This window comes from Sebastes umbrosus, chromosome 20 (assembly GCF_015220745.1).
Source record: "Sebastes umbrosus isolate fSebUmb1 chromosome 20, fSebUmb1.pri, whole genome shotgun sequence".
Classification (NCBI taxonomy): domain Eukaryota; kingdom Metazoa; phylum Chordata; class Actinopteri; order Perciformes; family Sebastidae; genus Sebastes; species Sebastes umbrosus.
In genome coordinates this window covers 13,546,796-13,566,264 of record NC_051288.1, presented here as the reverse complement: position 1 = coordinate 13,566,264, position 19,469 = coordinate 13,546,796, and the positions used below count along the sequence as shown (strand labels likewise).

Sequence of the window (19,469 nt, the reverse complement as noted above, 5' to 3'; positions counted from 1 at the left end):
TCATTTTACACCTAAACAGTACACTACAAGATGTTAGATAGATACTCAGTCACAGCACTTTTGGTCTTATATATTGTTTACGTGATAAGCTGCAATAGAGTGATGATTACAAAGTCATGTACTTGTATTGTGGAGCCCATTTTTATTGATCCTTTAAACGTACATTTGGATGGTTTTCCTCCGTATCTACAAATCAAGAGGCAAAGTGATTACAGTGTTTAACATCAAGGCTCAAAAAATATTTTTGTTTTGGCATTTAGCTCGTCAAATGTTGGTCCTGAATGGTATGTTGACATCCTTCATTTGCTTTTTGTAGTCTTCATCAAACGTCTTTGTTTGCTCGGGTGTGAAATGGTTTCCCCAGTCACCTACTATACCTGTAAAGAGAGAAGATACAGGAGAGAATACAGCAGTGTTAGATATATAAATCAATTACTTTATATGTTGTGATTGGCAAATAACTGAGAAGCAAGTTCTTTCCCTAAAAGCATCTATTGTTGAACAGTAGGGCAACTAATGAATATTTTCCTTATCGATTAATCTGCCAATTATTTTCCCGATTAATTGATTAATTGGTTTATGAAATGTCCCAAGCTGATGTCTACAAATAATCCAAAATTAAAGAAAATCAAATTACTCCACTACAAGATAAAGAAAAACCATAAATAGAAAATTGTTTCAGAATAATTTTCTGCCTAATCGACTAATCATTTCAGCTATATTGAACATAAAGTTCTCATAAACTTAAAAAAAAAAACAAGAGCAAATTTAGCAAATACAGGAAGCTCTAAGGGGCGCTACCACACTGTATAATGTGAAGTACAGGGAGAAGACAAAATATGACACAATACAATAACAGAGTAGTGTGTAATGTCTTTGTGAAGCTTATAATGTTGATTTAAAGGAACAGTGTGTAGCATTTCGGGGGATCTTTTAGCAGACTGATGCACCTTTTCTCATGAAGGGGGAGATGGTCTGATCAAACATAGGTACTGGCATGAAGGAGTAGTTGGTCATCGGGTTCTCCTTTATGATCTTGAAGGATGTGAGCTCCACAATCTGGCTGATGACCTCATCAGAGATCGACAAGTCCAGGTACCTCATGATGCGCTCCACTTCACGCCGAGGATTCTGGGGGAGTAAATATGAGGTAAGAGTATGTATGTACAACATGCTTTTGGTAATACTGGGTCCATACGTTCTCTGTACCTCTTTCATGTCCTCATAGAAGAGGTAAAGGATATTCTTCTTCTCTCTCTCCAGCCAGTAACCTTTCACATGATCGTACCAGGAGCCCCATGACACTGTAGAAACAGAATTCATATATATATTCATATAACTCCCAGTACTGTAGAAGGTTTTAAGTTGTTACAAATGTTTTAATAATATTAATAAATATATTTATCTTTATATATCAATTGCCAGGTTGTGTCATTAATAAATCTTTTTTTTTTTTTTTTTTTTTTACAAATTTGCAACAAGGTCTGCAGCATAGGTCTACAGTTGCAAATGTTAGTAAGTTGCTAATAAATAGATTTTGTTCCATGAATTAAAGATGCTAAATACAGGATTGGGAGCATTTCTATTGCCTCTCAACGGCTCTCAACATGGCGACGGCTAAGCCGGGCAGCTCGCGGCTAACGGTGCCAACAGCGCTGACAGTGCTGACAGAGATAACGGTGTTAACCTGGGGGGAACCAGAGGGTGGGAGCTACGCCTCTGCGACGATGCTGTCGGTATGGACGGCGTTATCAGCTGTAACCGCCGTATGAGAGCAGTGCAGAGCGGCGGCCGTGAGTTACGCAGTGGGGCACACCCATATGCACTAAAAGCATGTGTGGCGGGCCCGGCGATGTCAACAAAGCACGGAGAAGCTCTGATTACAACACACACAGAGGGAAGGTGACTTCATTCTCTGCTCAGGTAGGCATTACTCATCTATATCTTTACATAGCAAATAGTTGTTTGCTGCTATATTAATGCTCTGGACATCGTATTTAGCACCTTTAAAGAACTACAAAAATCAAAACAAGTGTGATGCTGCAGCAGGTTAAATACCAGTTGAAGGGATTTTTCACAATCTGGCAACCCAAAAGATGTTATTAATCTCTTTCTGATCTGTAAAGCAATAGCTAATGATTAGCCTTTAGTTACAATTTATAAACTCTAAGTAAAATTGCCTCAATAGAGAGTGGATATGGTTGATATCAACCGTTTGATATACTATACCTGAGCATTTGCAACAGGATTGAAATGTAAGTATAAAAGTACACCAGTTGAAATTATTTTGTAGATCTGAAGGAACATTTTCTTCTGATTGGCATCACCTTCTCTCTGCAGCCTCGCAGGGTGCTGCTAATCCTGTCACGATCATTGAGGCATACTAAGTTTCTCACGGGGAAAAACAGTGAGGTGAGGAAACCTTCCAAGGTGTCATGGTTTGTCATCCACCTCTTTTACATGTTTAAATTTGTTAAAATACATGAGAGCTTCTGGCTGGTGGAGTGGGTGAATGTACCAGTGTGGTGGTAGTTCAGTTCTGTTAGAAGCTTTGTGCAAACAGAAATAACCAGTTTGAATGAAGGTTAGATGACACTCAGGAATGTGATTTAATCCACTTACACTCTCCCCGCATGAACTTGGGCATGTAGCCCTCCCAGGGTCCTGGCTCAGGCTGGGTCAGATTCATACGGTCAAAGTAGTAATAGCTCACCATGTTGTCTTTGGCGTTGCGTGCCACGTAGATAGTCTGTACACACGATCAGGAGGGACATATAAAAATGATTTACAACAATGCAGACAATGGGTAACTTAATGTGGCAGTAGCAATAAAATTCACTGCAGGATTTTGCTCTCAGTTGACTCAGTTAAGTCTTACCTTGCACTTGTTTTCCCAAAATGCAGGAGGCACCAAGTGGAAAGGAAGATGTGTCTTGATAATTCTTGGAGGATCCATGGTCTTCAGAAGATCAAGACCTGAAAGAGGTTCAGGAGAGAGGATATATGAAAGAGTTGAAACACACTTTTACATACTATTTCAGATTCTATGTAATGCTTATGTGTAAGTCCCACTAATGCACAGAGATGGACTACAGCTGCTTTATGACCGTCAACTGATTAACAAGTTATTAATTAACAAACATATTTCTGAAAATGTCATATTTGCTACCATCAACCCTCGTAGGCCGCCATTTCTAGCAAAATAACTGCCTAGCACCAGACAAAAAGACAAAGTTAGCCAACCAGCATAGTCAAGCATCTAGCAAGGTAGCCAACTCAGGAGGTGGTTTTCTTTTTGTCTTCGATAGTTTCTGCTCAAATCAATTAACACAGCTTTAAAATGTAATTGATTGTATTTGTATGTTAACTTTTATTGCATGGTTTTAGTAGTAGTTTTTATTTGTTAATTGCATGTTTCAAGAATGGATGATTTTTAAAGCAGGTATATATTTTAGAGCTCACTCTGCCCTTTGACTCGTGCAATCAGAAACTCCCTGCAGCTGCAGAAAGGCACGCTTACACGTGCAAAATGAACATTCGCCTCCCGTTCACTTCCATTCTATGTGATCTAAGGGGTGAAAAAAATGTGCTTCCTGTATCGAAGCAAATTCACATCTTCGCATCCGGGTGGACTTTCAGTTCAAATATTGCCTCGTCGGCACCATGTGTTTATAATAAAACAATTATCACCATTTAAACCTATGAAGGGAGAGCTAGATTTTAGATTTTTTCTAGGCTACATGTGGTTGTTAGCTTAGTCGCTAGCAAAAAATCCCAGTTGGGGATGCTTGTCACGTTCTCTTTGGGGTTGGTTGTCACATGTGACTGATAGTGAGTGACTGACATAAGGATGAGTTGAGTATTATTATATAAGAATAAAAAATGCACCTAAGGGAATGATTTTTCTCTTGATGCAGGAGATTTAGGTTGTTGTATTTCAATGAAATTTCACTTTTTAAATTCATTCTTAAGATTGCCTGCATGTTTTATTTTCCCCATTAAAATAACATAGGACCAACCCTCGATGTTGTCACAAGAGCACAAGACATATTTGACAGTCCATATCTTTAGAATAAGCTTAAGGAGAGTAAGGTCGAGGTCATTTCTGCCTGACACGTTATGCTTTTATTACACATTGAAACGGAGTCTATTAAGGATACAGTTTTTGAGGGATTCAAATGAAAGTAAAAAGGGTGACGACCAACTCTGTTCTCCCCAAATATACACAAGGGCAGAGTTCACACACAGCTGGGAGTGGGATCCAATTATTTGGAAACCAATCACTTTTCTTTCGTTTACGGTATATTTTAGAGTATAATACATTTTTACTTCAACTATTTTTCTTGTATACGTGTGTCTTGGCAGCCAACTAGACTGTTGGCAGGCTATTAAAAATCCTCCATCTAGGTCTGACTGTCAGATCTCAAATCCAATTCCTGGAGGAATGTTTTCATTACAGCTTTTTTCTATAAACTAGTAAACCATAAACATTTCACTCAGTGCCAAAATGCCTAACCTGACCAACGGACAGGCTATGTAAATGTCAAGGGGATGTAGGATTTAATAATTTACAGTAAAAGTAAGGAGTAAGTTAAAGAGTCTTGGGCTCCAGTTTGTTCAGGTTCTTTAAAATCTGGGGAAGAGCAGCACGGGTCTCCAAGACCACTGGATTCCACTGTTATCAGGCCATTAAATAGGCGTTATCAGTTGCTATAAGCCCCATAGATGTGGGTCAGCAGGGGCCTGGAGCCCAAGATTCTTTAACTTACTCCCTATTTTTACTGGGTAAATTATTAAATCCTACGTGACATTTACACAGCCTGTCCGTCGGTCAGGTTAGGCATTTTGGCACTGCGTGAAATATTTATGGGTTACTAGTTTATTGACCCTGTTTAAGATGGTAGAAACAAGCTGTAATGAAAACATGCCTCCAGGAATTGGATTTGAGTTCTGACAGTCAGACCTAGATGGAGGATGTATTTGGAAAAGATAGCTTAAGTTTTAGAAAAAACTAGTGGACACAAAGTGCACTTGACGATGCACTTACAGACGTAGGCAAAGTTGTTGGTACCCTTCCGTTAAAGAGAGAAAAACCCACAATGGTCACTGAAATAACTTGAAACTGACAAAAGTAATAATAAATAAAAATTTACTGAAAATGAACTAATGAAAATCAGACATTGTTTTTGAATTGTGGTTCAACAGAATCATTTTAAAAAACAAACTAATGAAACTGACCTGGACAAAAAATGATGGTACCCCTAGAAAAGATGTAAAATAATGTGACCATAGGGACATGTTAAACTAAGGTGTGTCCTGTAAATAGCATCACAGGTATCTTCAAACTTGTAATCAGTCAGTCTGCCTATTTAAAGGGTGAAAAGTAGTCACTGTGCTGTTTGGTATCATGGTGTGTACCACACTGAACATGGACCACAGAAAGCTAAGGAGAGAGTTGTCTCAGGAGATTAGAAAGAACATTATAGAAAAGCATGTTAAAGGTAAAGGCTATAAGACCATCTCCAAGCAGCTTGACGTTCCTGTGACTACAGCTGCTCATATTATTCAGAAGTTTAAGGTCCATGGGACTGTAGCCAACCTCGCTGGACGTGGCCGCAAGAGGAAAATTTATGACAAATCGAAGAGATGGATAATACGAATGGTAACCAAAGAGCCCAGAACAACTTCCAAAGAGATTAGAGGTGAACTCCAAGGTCAAGGTACATCAGTGTCAGATCGCACCATCCGTCACTGTTTGAGCCAAAGTGGACTTAATGGAAGACGACCCAGGAGGACGCCAAATCATAAAAAAGCGAGACTGGAATTTGCCAAAATGCATATTGACAAGCCACAAAGCTTCTGGGAGAATGTCCTTTGGACAGATGAGACAAAACTGGAGCTTTTTGGCAAGTCACATCAGCTCTATGTTCACAGACGCAAAAATGAAGCATCCAAAGAAAAGAACACTGTACCTAATGTGAAACATGGAGGAGGCTCGGTTATGTTCTGGGGCTGCTTTGCTGCATCTGGCACAGGGTGTCTTGAATCTGTGCAGGGTACAATGAAATCTCAAGACTATCAAGGCATTCTGGAGTGAAATGTGCTGCCCAGTGTCAGAAAGCTTGGTCTCAGTTGCAGGTCATGGGTCCTCCAACAGGATAATGACCCAAAACACAGCTAAAAACACCCAAGAATGGCTAAGAACAAAACATTGGACTATTCTGAAGTGGCCTTCTATGAGCCCTGATCTAAATCCTATTGAACATCTGTGGAAGGAGCTGAAACATGCAGTCTGGAGAAGGCACCCTTCAAACCTGAGACAGCTGGAGCAGTTTGCTCACGAGGAGTGGGCCAAAATACCTGTCGACAGGTGCAGAAGTCTCATTGAGAGTTACAGAAATCACTTGATTGCAGTGACTGCCTCAAAAGGTTGTGCAACAAAATATTAAGTTAAGGGTACTATCATTTTTGTCCAGGCCAGTTTCATTAGTTTGTTTTTTAAAATGATTCTGCTGAACCATAATTCAAAAACAATATCTGATTTTCATTAGTTAATTTTCAGTAAATTTTTATTTATTATTACTTTTGTCAGTTTCAAGTTATTTCAGTGACCATTGTGGGTTTTTCTCTCTTTAACGGAACGTTACCAACAACTTTGCCTACGTCTGTAATTAAAGATGGTCAATACAATCACACACATACAAACATAACCACCTAAATACACACCTGAGGGGATGGGTGGTGGATAGAAATTCTCCAGGAAAGGAAAGCGGATGGGCATTGGGGCTCGTCTGCAGGCCTCAGCATCTCCGTTGTGAAGGAGCAGGTCAACTATCTCCTGGGTCCATGTGGTCCCTTATGTCCCAAAAACACAAATTAACACTGAGTTGAAGGAATAGGATACTTTCCATGTATTGAATCTCACCAGTTTGAGGAGAAACCCCCCCTTACACCCTCACCAAAATAACCAACACATTAACTCCTAGAAGTGAGTTCTTTTGTGTCTTTTCCGCTTTCTGACAATTTTACTGAAATCACCACCTTGAAAGGACAAACTTGAGGATTTTGGGGAAATTCTATCCAGCTAAACACTGTGTATAAAAAAAAAAAGATTTAAGGTAGACATTGATGTGAATTATAGTTTCTGTTATGGATGTCCAAAAACTGTTTTTATTTTGGAATTGCTCAATTGTGAAGATTTTCTGGCAAAAGTTATGTGCTTCAACAAACTGAGAGTTTTGTCTTGCTTTGGAGGAATGTTTTGTTTGGTCTCCTGGAAAAATTATACACAGAAAAACATGTACATGATTAATCTTATTATTATTATTATTATTATTATGGATCAATTCCATAAATGTAAATTCCTTTGATAATATAAAATGAAAATCACGATTAAATATTTTAATCGATTTACAGCCCTAGTAAATGTACTTAGTTACATTTCACCACTGGTGCCACACTAACAGAACAAAAATGCAACACATGACATAAAAAATGTCCCGTCCAAAACTGATTACTCGCGTAGACCTGAACTGAAGTACCTGCTTTGGGGTAGGTGGCGATGAGGAGGTCTGAGGGGTCAGGACGGAAAGCCCAGATTTCGTCCCAGTTGTTGGCGATGTAGCTCTTGAGAGGAACCCCTTTGATGGAGATGAGAGGGAAGCGGGTGAGGGATGGGCTCGCCTTCAGAATGGCTTCGGTGAAGGACAACTGTTTTTCCTCCGACATGACTGACAAAAGTTGCGTTAGTCGAGAAAAACAAGAATCAGGAGCCAAAATTTGATTGTAAAAGGGCTCAAGAGAAGCCAGTATGTTGGTTCTTCCTGATGTCCTGTCTTCAGCAGCTCCTCTCTCAGCTAGCTTTTGGTCCTCCTTTGTCAAATATTCCCGGTTTGAGTTGCTTTTGTAGGCTACACCATTTGTTCCTCAGGGCACCAAACAGCTAGCATCGGCCCTGAGGCTCCTCCTTGATCAATGTTTAAACATCCTTGTCATCCTTTTTCTATCTTTGTAGAATAGAGTGCAGAACCTCATTAGAATTTAAAGCAACCTGAAGCTTGAATTTTGAGCAAAGTTAGATGAAAAGTCTAAACTGTAGTTTGTTTACGTGTGAGTTTACGAAAGTGAACAGAGAAATAATTATTAAAAAAACACATTATTTGCAATCAGGCCGGACAGAGCTGTAGCTTAACAGTAATGACTCGGTCTGAAAGGAATTAAACATGCAGACAGGATGTTTTTGAGAGAGTTTTGCGAGGAGATTTAAAGAGATAACATGAGGAAATAAGCAAAAGGAAATTACAAAACATACACAGATGCAGTGTGTTAAAGTTTAGAGTACAAAATGCAGGTTTACAGCATGAACAGTTTACCAGCATGTACAGCCTCTGGTTGGTTGATTCAAAGTTACATTGGCAGCCAAGTAAGCAGTAAAAGCAGACCTGGCACTGGACCCACTGCTGTGACTAAAGGGCATGCTGACCTCTGTTATTATTTTACAGTGTCAGTGTGACGATTGAGAGGTTACTCATTTTACAGCTAAACAGTACACTACGAGATGTTTCTGAAAACATTATATGAAAGAAATAGGCATTAAAGTAACAGAATATTGATTCATATTTGATCAGCGCTGCCTAGTTTGACTGCTTGATCAGAATTTGTGAGTGACTGACAGCTGCTCAGAGATGGCAGGCTCCAGCTCGGCTCTGATTGGTTGTTTTCCTCCAGTCTGTGAAATCTTACAGATACCATTAGGAGCACAGGAGGACACCGGAGGACACAGGAGGACACAGGAGGACACATGATTTTTTTCAGATTACCTGTCTCATGCACTACTGTCAGGATATGGTGACCGTTTTATAAAAATATTTTTTTTAATCGTATTTGCTCCATTTATATATATATATAGTTTACGTGATAAGCTGCAATAAAGTGATGATTACAAACTCATGTACTTGTATTGTGTAGCCCATTTTTATTGATCCTTTAAACGTACATTTGGATGGTTTTCCTCCGTATCTACAAATCAAGAGGCACAGCGATTACAGTGTTTAACATCAAGGCTCAAAAAATATTAGTATTATTTTTTTGTTTTGGTATTTAGCTCGTCAGATGTTGGTCCTGAATGGTATGTTGACATCCTTCATTTGCTTTTCGTAATCTTCATCAAACGTCTTTGATTGCTCGGGTGTGAAATGGTTTCTCCAGTCACCTACTATACCTGTAAAGAGAGAAGATACAGGAGAGAATACAGCAGTGTTAGATATATAAATCAACCAATTATTTTCTCTATTAATTGATTAATTGGTGTATGAAATGTCCCAGGCTTATGTTTACAAATGGTCCAAAAATAAAAGAAAGTCAAATTACCACACTACAAGATAAAGAAACGATGAGGCAATTACCAAAATAGAGTCAGATTCATTTTCTGCCTATAAACTAATCAATTAATCGACTAATCATTTCAGCTATATTGAGCATAAAGTTCTCATAATCTATAAAAAATAACATAAGCAAGGGCAATAAATCCAGGAACCTCTAGGGGGCGCCACTACACTGTATAATGTGAAGTACAGGGAGAAGACAAAGTATGACACAATACAATAACAGTAGTGTGTAATGTCTTTGTGAAGATATAATGTTGATTTAAAGGAACAGTGTGTAACATTTCGGGGGATCTATTAGCAGAAATGGGTTGTGTCACTCATTCACTACTCCCTACTCACTATCCGGGTCATTTTCTCGGCGACATCATTGCTGTCGCACAATTAAAACGTGACAGATTAGCGTCTGCTGCTGCTGGTAGTCCATCCATAATAAATACTGATATGTATTTTTGTGTGTGATGCGCTGCTCTGCTCACATTAAATACATTTTTTTTGCACCACAACTCATGGATTCGTCTTAATAACGCTGCTCTCTTTCCTCTCGTCCGTCTGCTATTTTCCTTCAGCGCAATGCATGATGGTATATAGTGCTCAGTTAATAACATCATTGTCTACTACTTTTCACGGTGCATTGTGGGATACATTCAGTCCACTATGTAGGATATAATAATTGTCATATATACATTCGGACAGCACTAAAAAATGGAAAACTCACTGTATAGTAATCACTTGAAACTAAGAATAATTTCAGTTTTCATTAGATTTGAATGAGCCCTTCATATCTACATAGGGAGCGGGTCCTCTACACAGAGTCCGCCATGTTGCTCCACCATGTTTCTAGAACGGACAAACCAAACTCTGGCTCTAGAGAGAGGCTTTCACATTTTTACGTTACCTGAAGGCCACCGTAGTTCTCCAACATGCTTGTGAAACTGCGGTAACGTGAGCAGCAGAGTGCAAAACCGTGGTACCGCCAGCAGCCGTCTGACTTCCATTGGTCCTAAAGTAGTGTTATTATGGTACGGACGGCCGGCAAACAGCGTTACCACGGTTTTGCACTTGGCGGCTCACGTTACCGCAGTCTTAGAAAGGGAGGAGAGAGCGTAGATAATACTCAGCTGGTTGCAATCCTTAACCACACCACTAGATGTTGCCAAATCCTTTGTTTTTTTTATTATTTTGATCAATATCTTGTTTCTATATCAGACTAGGAGCAGACTGATGCACCTTTTCTCATGAAGGGGGAGATGGTCTGATCAAAAATAGGTACTGGGATGCAGGAGTAGTTGGTCATCGGGTTCTCCTTCATGTTCTTGAAGGACGTGAGCTCCACAATCCTGCTGATGACCTCATCAGAGACCGACAAGTCCAGGTACCTCATGATGCGCTCCACTTCACGCCGAGGATTCTGGGGGAGTCAATCTGAGGTAAGAGTATGTATGTACAACATGCTTTTGGTAATACTGGGTCCATACGTTCTCTGTACCTCTTTCATGTCCTCATAGAAGAGGTAAAGGATATTCTTCTTCTCTCTCTCCAGCCAGTAACCTTTCACATGATCGTACCAGGAGCCCCATGACACTGTAGAAACAATGAACAGTTAATCCACTTACTTTCTGGGACAGGGCTGCAGGGAATCTGGATAAAATGTCCATTTATTAACAACCTGCTGATATTTACAACTGCTGGCTTGATGTATTACTGCAATAATCCTTATAAACAACATTTCTAATTGCAGACGTCCTGGGTGCAATTAGTACCAGTGAGGTAAGGAAACCTTCTTCTAAGGTGTCATGGTTTATCATCCACCTCTTTTACATGTTTAAATTTGTTAAAAATACGTGAGAACTTCAAGCTGGTGGAGTGGGTGAATGTACCAGTGTGGTGGTAGTTTCTTGGTTCAGTTAGAAGTTTTGTGCAAACAGAAATAACCAGTTTGAATGAAGGTTAGATGACACTCAGGAATGTGATTTAATCCACTTACACTCTCCCCGCATGAACTTGGGCATGTAGCCCTCCCAGGGTCCTGGCTCAGGCTGGGTCAGATTCATCTTCTCAAAGTGGTAGTAGCTCACCATGTTGTCTTTGGCGTTGCGTGCCACGTAGATAGTCTGTACACATGATCAGAGGGACATATAAAAGGGATTTACAACAATGCAGACAATGGGTAACTTAATGCGGCAGTTGTGTTTTTTTCCCATGTGACGAAGTGACAAATGGGGACAACATTGGTCCTGTGATCCAGGCGGGAAGAAATTCTTTGTAACAAAGGTCAACATGTCACAGGACTCTGTTGGCTGTGGGTACTCATGGCCGCACTTCACCCTTAAATGTTAAACTATCCACACACTCGCTGTAGAATCAAAACGGCCGCTACTCTGGTGTGTTTTCAGTGTAATGATGCCGCTAAACGGGCTTTAATGTAATCGCTCGAGTAATTACATTACAGCCCGTTTAACAGCTGCCGGCTGCAGCGTTCTCGTTCAAAACTGGACCAATTGTCCCCATTAGTTACTTATGGCACATTTCCACCAAGCAGTCCAGTTCAGTTTATTACAGATTAGAACGGTTATTTTCACGTTTCCATTAGCAGAAGTTGTGGATGGTCTCAATAGAACTATACTCCATTCTTGATCCCAGTTCAGTCAAGGTTGCAAGCGAGCTGCGCCGATAGATGGTGGAGCTAAAACACTGCAGACCACTGATTGGTCACTAGCGTGACATGTGACATCTTGCACAAACCCAACATTTAGCCCAACTTCCACCAATAGCGACTGCAATTTTTAATTCACTCAACACAGATTTTAAAACATGGCAGCTCGCAAAACTACACCGCTACACTTGACACATTACGTTCACTACGCCGTACAATTGACGAAGTGCAGATCCACTGTTTGTTTGCTGTTGAAATGATTCAGTGTTGAATCACTGCAGTTGAAGATGATGTCGTTGTCGCTACGGCGATCAGCTGAGAATCCCGCCTACACTGAGGGGGTAGCCTGCTATCTTCAGTGGAAACATAGAGAAAAGGACCTGGCACCAAAAGTGAGTCGAGTCGAGCAGAACCGTACCATGCAGGGGCTTTTTAGACACAAAAACATGGGGAAATAGGGTACAAAATACCACGGTTACCCTTTAACCTCTCACCCCATTTACGTGCATTGTATCACGAACCTTATCCCCTATTGTTCAGTGTGAAGCAATAAAATTCACTGCAGGATTTTGCTCTCAGTTGACTCAGTTAAGTCTTACCTTACACTTGTTTTCCCAAAATGCAGGAGGCACCAACTGGAAAGGAAGATGTGTCTTGATAATTCTTGGAGGATCCATGGTCTTCAGAAGATCAAGACCTGAAAGAAGTTCAGGGGAGAGGATATATGAAAGAGTTGAAACACACTTGTACATACTATCTCAGATTCCATGTTATGTTTTGTGTAAGTCCCACTAATGCACAGAGATGGACTACAGCTGCTTTATGGCCATCAACTGATTAACAAGTTATCTTTATGCCAGCTGTAGCTCCATCACTGTACAGACATAGAGTGGTATCTTCTCATCTAACTCTCAACAAGAAAGCAAATAGCCTAAACATATTTCTGAAAATGTTTTTACCTTTTTCTTAAAGTCTAAGTTGCTACCATCAACCCTCGTAGCCCGCCATTTCTAGCAAAATAACTCCACCTGCTCGCTGCCTAGCACCAGACAAAAAGACTAGTTAGCCAACTGGCATAGTTAAGCATCTAGCAAGGTAGCCAACTCAGGAGGTGGTTTTCTTTTTGTCTTTGATAGTTTTTATTTGTTTATTGCATGTTTTAAGAATGGATGATTTTTAAAGCAGGTATATATTTTAGAGCTCACTCTGCCCTTTGACTCGTGCAATCAGAAACTTCCTGCAGCTGCAGAAAGGCACGCTCACACGTGCAAAATGAACATTCGCCTCCCGTTCACTTCCATTCTATGCGATCTAAGGGGTGAAAAAAATGCGCTTCCTGTGTCGAAGCAAATTCACATCTTCGCATTCGGGTGGACTTTTTCAGTTCAAATATTGCCTCGCCTGCATTTTGCACATGGTCGTGTCTAGAAGGTAACCCTGAAATTGCAAAAAACTCTTGCAAGACTCGCTGCCCGACGCCCTATCCTAACTTTAACTATTCGATGTCAATGCCGAACCTTAACCATCTTGCGAGAGTTTCACAATTACAGAACACCTGTTACCTTCTAGACACAACCCTGGCAAGGAGTCCGGCCACAACACGGGTGGACGGCCAGTGGTTGAACATTAATTCCCCTCTTTTTAATTGGACTTTTAGATTCCCTGTTTATTGTTATTGCTGGACTTTGATTCATTTTATCATCCTGTTTTAACTGTTTGTACAGACTTGTCATATGGTATGTTTTGGTACAGGAGGTTGCACTTCACCAATGGGACCAAAAATCCAATAAGCATACAAAAATGTGATAGGGTTTCAGAATCAAGGAGGACAAAATACTAGCATTTCACTTGTTTAATTGGCTCACATCACAATAGACATACGCTTATGCGTTTCAGCAAGGAGCCTTCTTCAGAGCGTTGGAGTATACAGATTCAGTTCATTAGATCTTGCTCCCTAGAGGGCGCTGTTAAAAAATGTTGGTACTGAAATTTTCAGAATTGGGGTCAGAGGTCACCTACAGGGTCATTTCAAGAGAAAAGACACTTGACATTAGTTGAGAGGACTTTTAATGTTTTACATGCCAAAATGTAAATATCCAGCTCTTCTGTTTCTCTTTTAGGCTTTAACACCATGTGTTTAGCTAGAGTTTAGATTTTTTCTAGGCTACATGTGGTTGTTAGCTTAGTCGCTAGCAAAAAATCCCAGTTGGGGATGCTTGTCATGTTCTCTTTGGGGTTGGTTGTCACATGTGACTGATAGTGAGTGACTGACATAAGGATGTGTTGAGTATTATTATATAAGAATAAAAAATGCACCTAAGGGAATGATTTTTCTCTTGATGCAGGAGATTTAGGTTGTTGTATTTCAATGAAATTTCACTTTTTAAATTCATTCTTAAGATTGCCTGCATGTTTTATTTTCCCCATTAAAATAACATAGGACCAACCCTCGATGTTGTCACAAGAGCACAAGACATATTTGACAGTCCATATCTTTAGAATAAGCTTAAGGAGAGTAAGGTCGAGGTCATTTCTGCCTGACACGTTATGCTTTTATTACACATTGAAACGGAGTCTATTAAGGATAGGGGAGAGTGGGGTAAGATGAGCCAATTTTTACTTATGCTGTCCTCGAGGTTAGGAAAAATGAGACAGAAGTAAAATGAAAACATGAACCTTAAATTCAGGATCTCTCCTATCAAATGAAATGATCAGCATGCATCTATAACAAAGCTGTCTGAAAAAAATGACCTTCCCAAAAAAAGTGCTCCTGTGGCTCAACTTGCCCCAGGTAAGGGGTAAGTTGATCCGAGTCAGTGGGTAAGTTGAGCTATCGTGGGGTAAACTGAACATCTGAGTTTTTAAGTTTAAACCTCAGCATAAGTGTGTTCACAAACAGTTTCACAGTTATGAACTTGTGAGAACAAACCACCAGTGAGTTTCAAGACCATTGAACAATCAAAATATCATTCAATATTCGACTATATTCCAGTCGTCAAGGTTGCAGTGAAATATGAACTGTTGCTCCCTCCTTGCAGTTCCTCCAGCCTTTTGAGGTTGAGGTAGCTTCTTCAGCACATCACTCAGCAGAAAAGATGCCTCATCCTTTTCCTTGAATGCAAAGGTGGGCTTCTCACGTCAAGTGTTCCCCCGGATTCTTCTGAGAAATCTTGTACTCACTTCGTTGTCCTCCAGGCTCTCAACCAAGCCAATGTAATGGTAGCTCCTGCCTTTGGATACAAAGTTTACTATGACAAAGTCACCAACTAACAGATCTGTGATGTCTGATTCACTTCTCTCATCATTAGAACACTCATGCTCAGAAGTGTCATCAAATGGGATGGGAACATCACTCTCCTCAGAACTGCTGTACGCTGTGATTTTCGTCTTGGTCTTTGGTTTGACCTAGGCCTACCTGCTAAACCCTGCTCTTTCCAGTTGTTGGGGACAGGAAGGTTGTTTCTTTCTGCCAATTCCAATGCCAGTTCACAGCATTTCTTTGGAGTAAGGCCGTGGAACTGTTCAGCCAGCTTCTTGATATGGTCTGCAAGCTCCTTCTCTACCTCCTCTGTGAGGACCCTCTTTGCCTCTGCTGTTCCACTATAACCAACTGTTTTAACTTCCTTTATCTCCCTCTTCTATAAAGGTTAACATATAAAAAATCAAACCAAGTTGTGTAACACTCAACAGTAATACCATTTTATACTTCAGATAATTCATTTGGTTAATTTATGGTGGGGTAAATTGAGCCAGTGGCTTGGAATAACAGTAGAATATTAGTGAGCCATTGGCTCAACTTACCCCATAGCCTTTGGCTCACTTTGCCCCATAGCTACCATTTTGGAAAAAATGGCCTAGATTAGCAATTCAGGCTAATCTTTAGCGAAGGGATTAACATGGTGTTATACCTTAGTAAATCACCAACGTGTATAATATATTTTTTTAGACCTGGATAAATTTGCTTTGATCTAACATCCATTATTCCTGACATGCAGAAAATTTACTTTGATAGGGAAAAAACTGTTTTTGGTGTAAAAAAGTACTTGCTACTTCTCCCATGTGCTTAACTCCATCACAGCAAGATAGAAATGATGGGTACTTCCTAAAATAATGGTCACATGACAAAACATAATCACAGTTGCCAAGATAGAGGGGGTGGGTCAACTTACCCACTTGCTCATCTTACCCCACTCTCCCCTACAGTTTTTGAGGGATTCAAATGAAAGTAAAAAGGGTGACGACCAACTCTGTTCTCCCCAAATATACACAAGGGCAGAGTTCACACACAGCTGGGAGTGGGATCCAATTATTTGGAAACCAATCACTTTTCTTTCATTTACGGTATATTTTAGAGTATAATACATTTTTACTTCAACTATTTTTCTTGTATACTTGTGTCTTGGCAGCCAACTAGACTGTTGGCAGGCTATTAAAAATCCTCCATCTAGGTCTGACTGTCAGATCTCAAATCCAATTCCTGGAGGAATGTTTTCATTACAGCTTTTTTCTATAAACTAGTAAACCATAAACATTTCACTCAGTGCCAAAATGCCTAACCTGACCAACGGACAGGCTATGTAAATGTCAAGGGGATGTAGGATTTAATAATTTACAGTAAAAGTAAGGAGTAAGTTAAAGAGTCTTGGGCTCCAGTTTGTTCAGGTTCTTTAAAATCTGGGGAAGAGCAGCACGGGTCTCCAAGACCACTGGATTCCACTGTTATCAGGCCATTAAATAGGCGTTATCAGTTGCTATAAGCCCCATAGATGTGGGTCAGCAGGGGCCTGGAGCCCAAGATTCTTTAACTTACTCCCTATTTTTACTGGGTAAATTATTAAATCCTACGTGACATTTACACAGCCTGTCCGTCGGTCAGGTTAGGCATTTTGGCACTGCGTGAAATGTTTATGGGTTACTAGTTTATTGACCCTGTTTAAGATGGTAGAAACAAGCTGTAATGAAAACATGCCTCCAGGAATTGGATTTGAGTTCTGACAGTCAGACCTAGATGGAGGATGTATTTGGAAAAGATAGCTTAAGTTTTAGAAAAAACTAGTGGACACAAAGTGCACTTGACGATGCACTTAGAGTATAAATACATTTTTACGTCAACTGTTTTTCTTGTATATCTATGTCTTGGCAGCCAATTAGACTGTTGTCAGGCTATTAAATAGGCGTTATCAGTCGCTATAAGCCCCATAGATGTGGGTCAGTAGGGGCCTACTACACCCACTAGTAGGTTTTATCATGGTAGGCTTTTCACATGGTAGATCATCGAAAGAAGGTGTAAAAGAACACAACAGCTACCTCGGCTGTAGTAATTATGACAGGAGTGGAAGTGAGGTGCCGTAGACAGTGTGAGACTCCATTAGTGGTGGAGGTTGGAGATGGATGGAACACAAAACACAGGGTTTTCACTCAGGAGTGTTTGCATCCCATGTGAAACCTACAATGTGTAGTTGTCTTTGTGTTTGTCGTTATTTTAACCCAAAATACAATGTTTTTCCCTAAGCTTAACTAATTGGTTTGTTCTTGCCTAAACCTAAAGAAATATTTTTGTTTGTGTTCAAAATGTGACATTTCAGTCAGTTTTACAACATGTTAGAACATGTTGCTTTTAAGTTTCATTTTTGGATTTGAGTTCTGACAGTCAGACCTAGATGGAGGACGTATTTGGAAAAGATAACTAAAGTTTTAGGAAAAACTAGTGGACACAAAGTGCACTTGAAGATGGACTTAATTAAAGCTGGTCAATACAATCACACACATAACCACCTAAATACACACCTGAGGGGATGGGTGGTGGGGAGAATATCTCCAGGAAAGGACTGCGGACAGGTGTTGGGGCTCGTCTGCAGGCATCAGCATCTCCGTTGTGAAGGAGCAGGTCGACTATCTCCTGGGTCCATGTGGTCCCTTATGTCCCAAAAACACAAATGAACACAGAGTTGAAGGAATAGGATACTTTCCATGTATTGGATCTCACCAGTTTGAGGAGAAATCCCCCCCTTACATCTTCACCAAAATAACCAACACATTAACTGCTAGAAATGAGTACTTTTGTGTCTTTTTTAGCTTTGAGAGAATTCCACTGAAATCACCACCTTGAAAGGACAACCTTGAGGATTTGGGGGAAATTTGGTTCCCCTTTATTGTTTTTCTGGAAGAAATTCATATCAATTTGAATGTTAGCCTTCACTCTTCAAGAGGATAGGTCTGAAATGGTTACTGGTTTGCTTGATCTAGTTCATTTACTTTTTCATTGTTTTTTTGTTTGTTTTTGTCAGCTTCAGGTGCTCATCATGTTCTGCAAACACATTCTCACTCCCAATTCGGCAAATACAGCAGCTTCTACACAAATACGTCATCTCTGCACCACTCTATAAAGTTAAGTAAATGTATTCATAAATTCTATCCAGCTAAAAACTTTGTTGTGAACTGAAGTACCTGCTTTTGGGTAGGTGGCGATGAGGAGGTCTGAGGGGTCAGGACGGAAAGCCCAGATGTCGTCCCAGTTGTTGGCGATGTGGTTCATGAGAGGAACCCCTTTGATGGGGATGAGAGGGAAGCGAGTGAGGGAGGGGCTCGCCTTCAGAATGGCTTCGCTGTAGGACAACTGTTCTTCCTCCGACATGACTGACAAAAGTTGAGTTAGTCGAGAAAACCACTAATCAGGAGCCAAAATTTGATTGTAAAAGGGCTCAAGAGAAGCCGGTACGGTGGTTCTTTCTGATGTCCTGTCTTCAGCAGCTCCTCTCTCAGCTGGCTTTTGGTCCTCCTTTGTCAAATATTCCCGGTTTGAGTTGCTTTTGTAGGCTACACCATAGATCCCATCAATCTGCAAATATCCTCCTCCTAGATCAGTTTTTAAACATCCTGTCACTCATTCATTATCTCTTCTATGCGACTACCAGCCAGGAATTGATTAGTTTGGTCTCCTCTTGATGTTGTCTTCTGGTTTTTCAGCCTCAATCCTCTCCAACATCTGACAAAACAATCCCCCTTTAACTCCCCGCTGAAGCCTAAGTGCTTCAGAAAATGTGTTTCTCTTCACCCTCTTTCTATCTTTGTAAGCTGGCCGTCTGAGTGCTCCTTGTACCAGGTTCTTCTGTTTCTGCGATCACTGGAATTTGTACAGGCAGACCTACACTAAAGTGCCGTTATGTAACATTCCCAGTTACGTATGACTTCCACTTTTGCTCACAATACTATCTAAACTGTAATTTGAGGAAGGCACAAGGGCGGGTCTTACAACACCACAGGGAGGCAAACTACAATCACACACCAACAGTACAAAAGATTGATTGAACATTGCTCAACAAATGAGGCTTGAATCTGTGTCAATGTTTCTTATTAATAAGATCTTTTTTTGTGAGAGACAGAAAACATGTTGACACTCTCCAGCTGAAACATTTAGACCCAAACTTTTA

General features: G+C 40.3%; 2 protein-coding genes and 1 long non-coding RNA gene across 4 annotated transcripts; 1 reads left to right on the top strand and 2 right to left on the bottom strand.

The window, feature by feature from the left end:
- Positions 1-117: 117 nt before the first annotated feature.
- Positions 118-19,203, bottom strand: LOC119479385 (sulfotransferase 1C2-like). Of its 2 annotated transcripts, XM_037754908.1 has the most exons (8): positions 18,487-19,203; positions 17,827-17,955; positions 12,639-12,736; positions 11,371-11,497; positions 10,873-10,967; positions 10,614-10,794; positions 9,071-9,220; positions 118-238 (listed from the first exon to the last, which is right to left on the bottom strand). In XM_037754908.1, exons 1-7 carry the CDS (start codon positions 18,671-18,673, stop codon positions 9,108-9,110), a joined length of 930 nt encoding a protein of 309 aa, XP_037610836.1. In that variant the 5' UTR covers positions 18,674-19,203; the 3' UTR covers positions 118-238; positions 9,071-9,107. The 2 variants fall into 2 exon arrangements, with proteins under 2 accessions (XP_037610836.1, XP_037610835.1); XM_037754907.1 differs by lacking the exon at positions 118-238 and having other exon boundaries at positions 8,955-9,220.
- LOC119479387 (sulfotransferase 1C1-like) lies at positions 123-7,967 on the bottom strand. The gene is made up of 7 exons (XM_037754912.1): positions 7,542-7,967; positions 6,727-6,855; positions 2,879-2,976; positions 2,623-2,749; positions 1,210-1,304; positions 951-1,131; positions 123-377 (listed from the first exon to the last, which is right to left on the bottom strand). Exons 1-7 carry the CDS (start codon positions 7,726-7,728, stop codon positions 265-267), a joined length of 930 nt encoding a protein of 309 aa, XP_037610840.1. The 5' UTR covers positions 7,729-7,967; the 3' UTR covers positions 123-264.
- LOC119479389 lies at positions 1,027-3,116 on the top strand. The gene is made up of 3 exons (XR_005204669.1): positions 1,027-1,150; positions 2,341-2,412; positions 2,905-3,116. It is a non-coding gene; the product is annotated as an uncharacterized LOC119479389 (long non-coding RNA).
- Positions 19,204-19,469: the final 266 nt, after the last annotated feature.

What these genes read in the sequence shown, in the direction of transcription:
- LOC119479387 (XM_037754912.1), bottom strand. Translation starts at nt 7,728, where the DNA reads ATGTCGGAGGAAAAACAGTTGTCCTTCACCGAAGCCATTCTGAAGGCG. An exon ending in TTTGGGAAAACAAGTGCAAG is followed by an intron (nt 2,750 to 2,878) that starts GTAAGACTTAAC and finishes TCGTGTGTACAG; the next exon opens with ACTATCTACGTGGCACGCAA. An exon ending in CAAGTTCATGCGGGGAGAGT is followed by an intron (nt 1,305 to 2,622) that starts GTAAGTGGATTA and finishes CTGTTTCTACAG; the next exon opens with TGTCATGGGGCTCCTGGTAC.
- LOC119479385 (XM_037754908.1), bottom strand. Translation starts at nt 18,673, where the DNA reads ATGTCGGAGGAAGAACAGTTGTCCTACAGCGAAGCCATTCTGAAGGCG. An exon ending in CGCCACCTACCCAAAAGCAG is followed by an intron (nt 17,956 to 18,486) that starts GTACTTCAGTTC and finishes TTGGGACATAAG; the next exon opens with GGACCACATGGACCCAGGAG. An exon ending in CTCCCCCTTCATGAGAAAAG is followed by an intron (nt 9,221 to 10,613) that starts GTGCATCAGTCT and finishes CTCTCTTTACAG; the next exon opens with GTATAGTAGGTGACTGGAGA.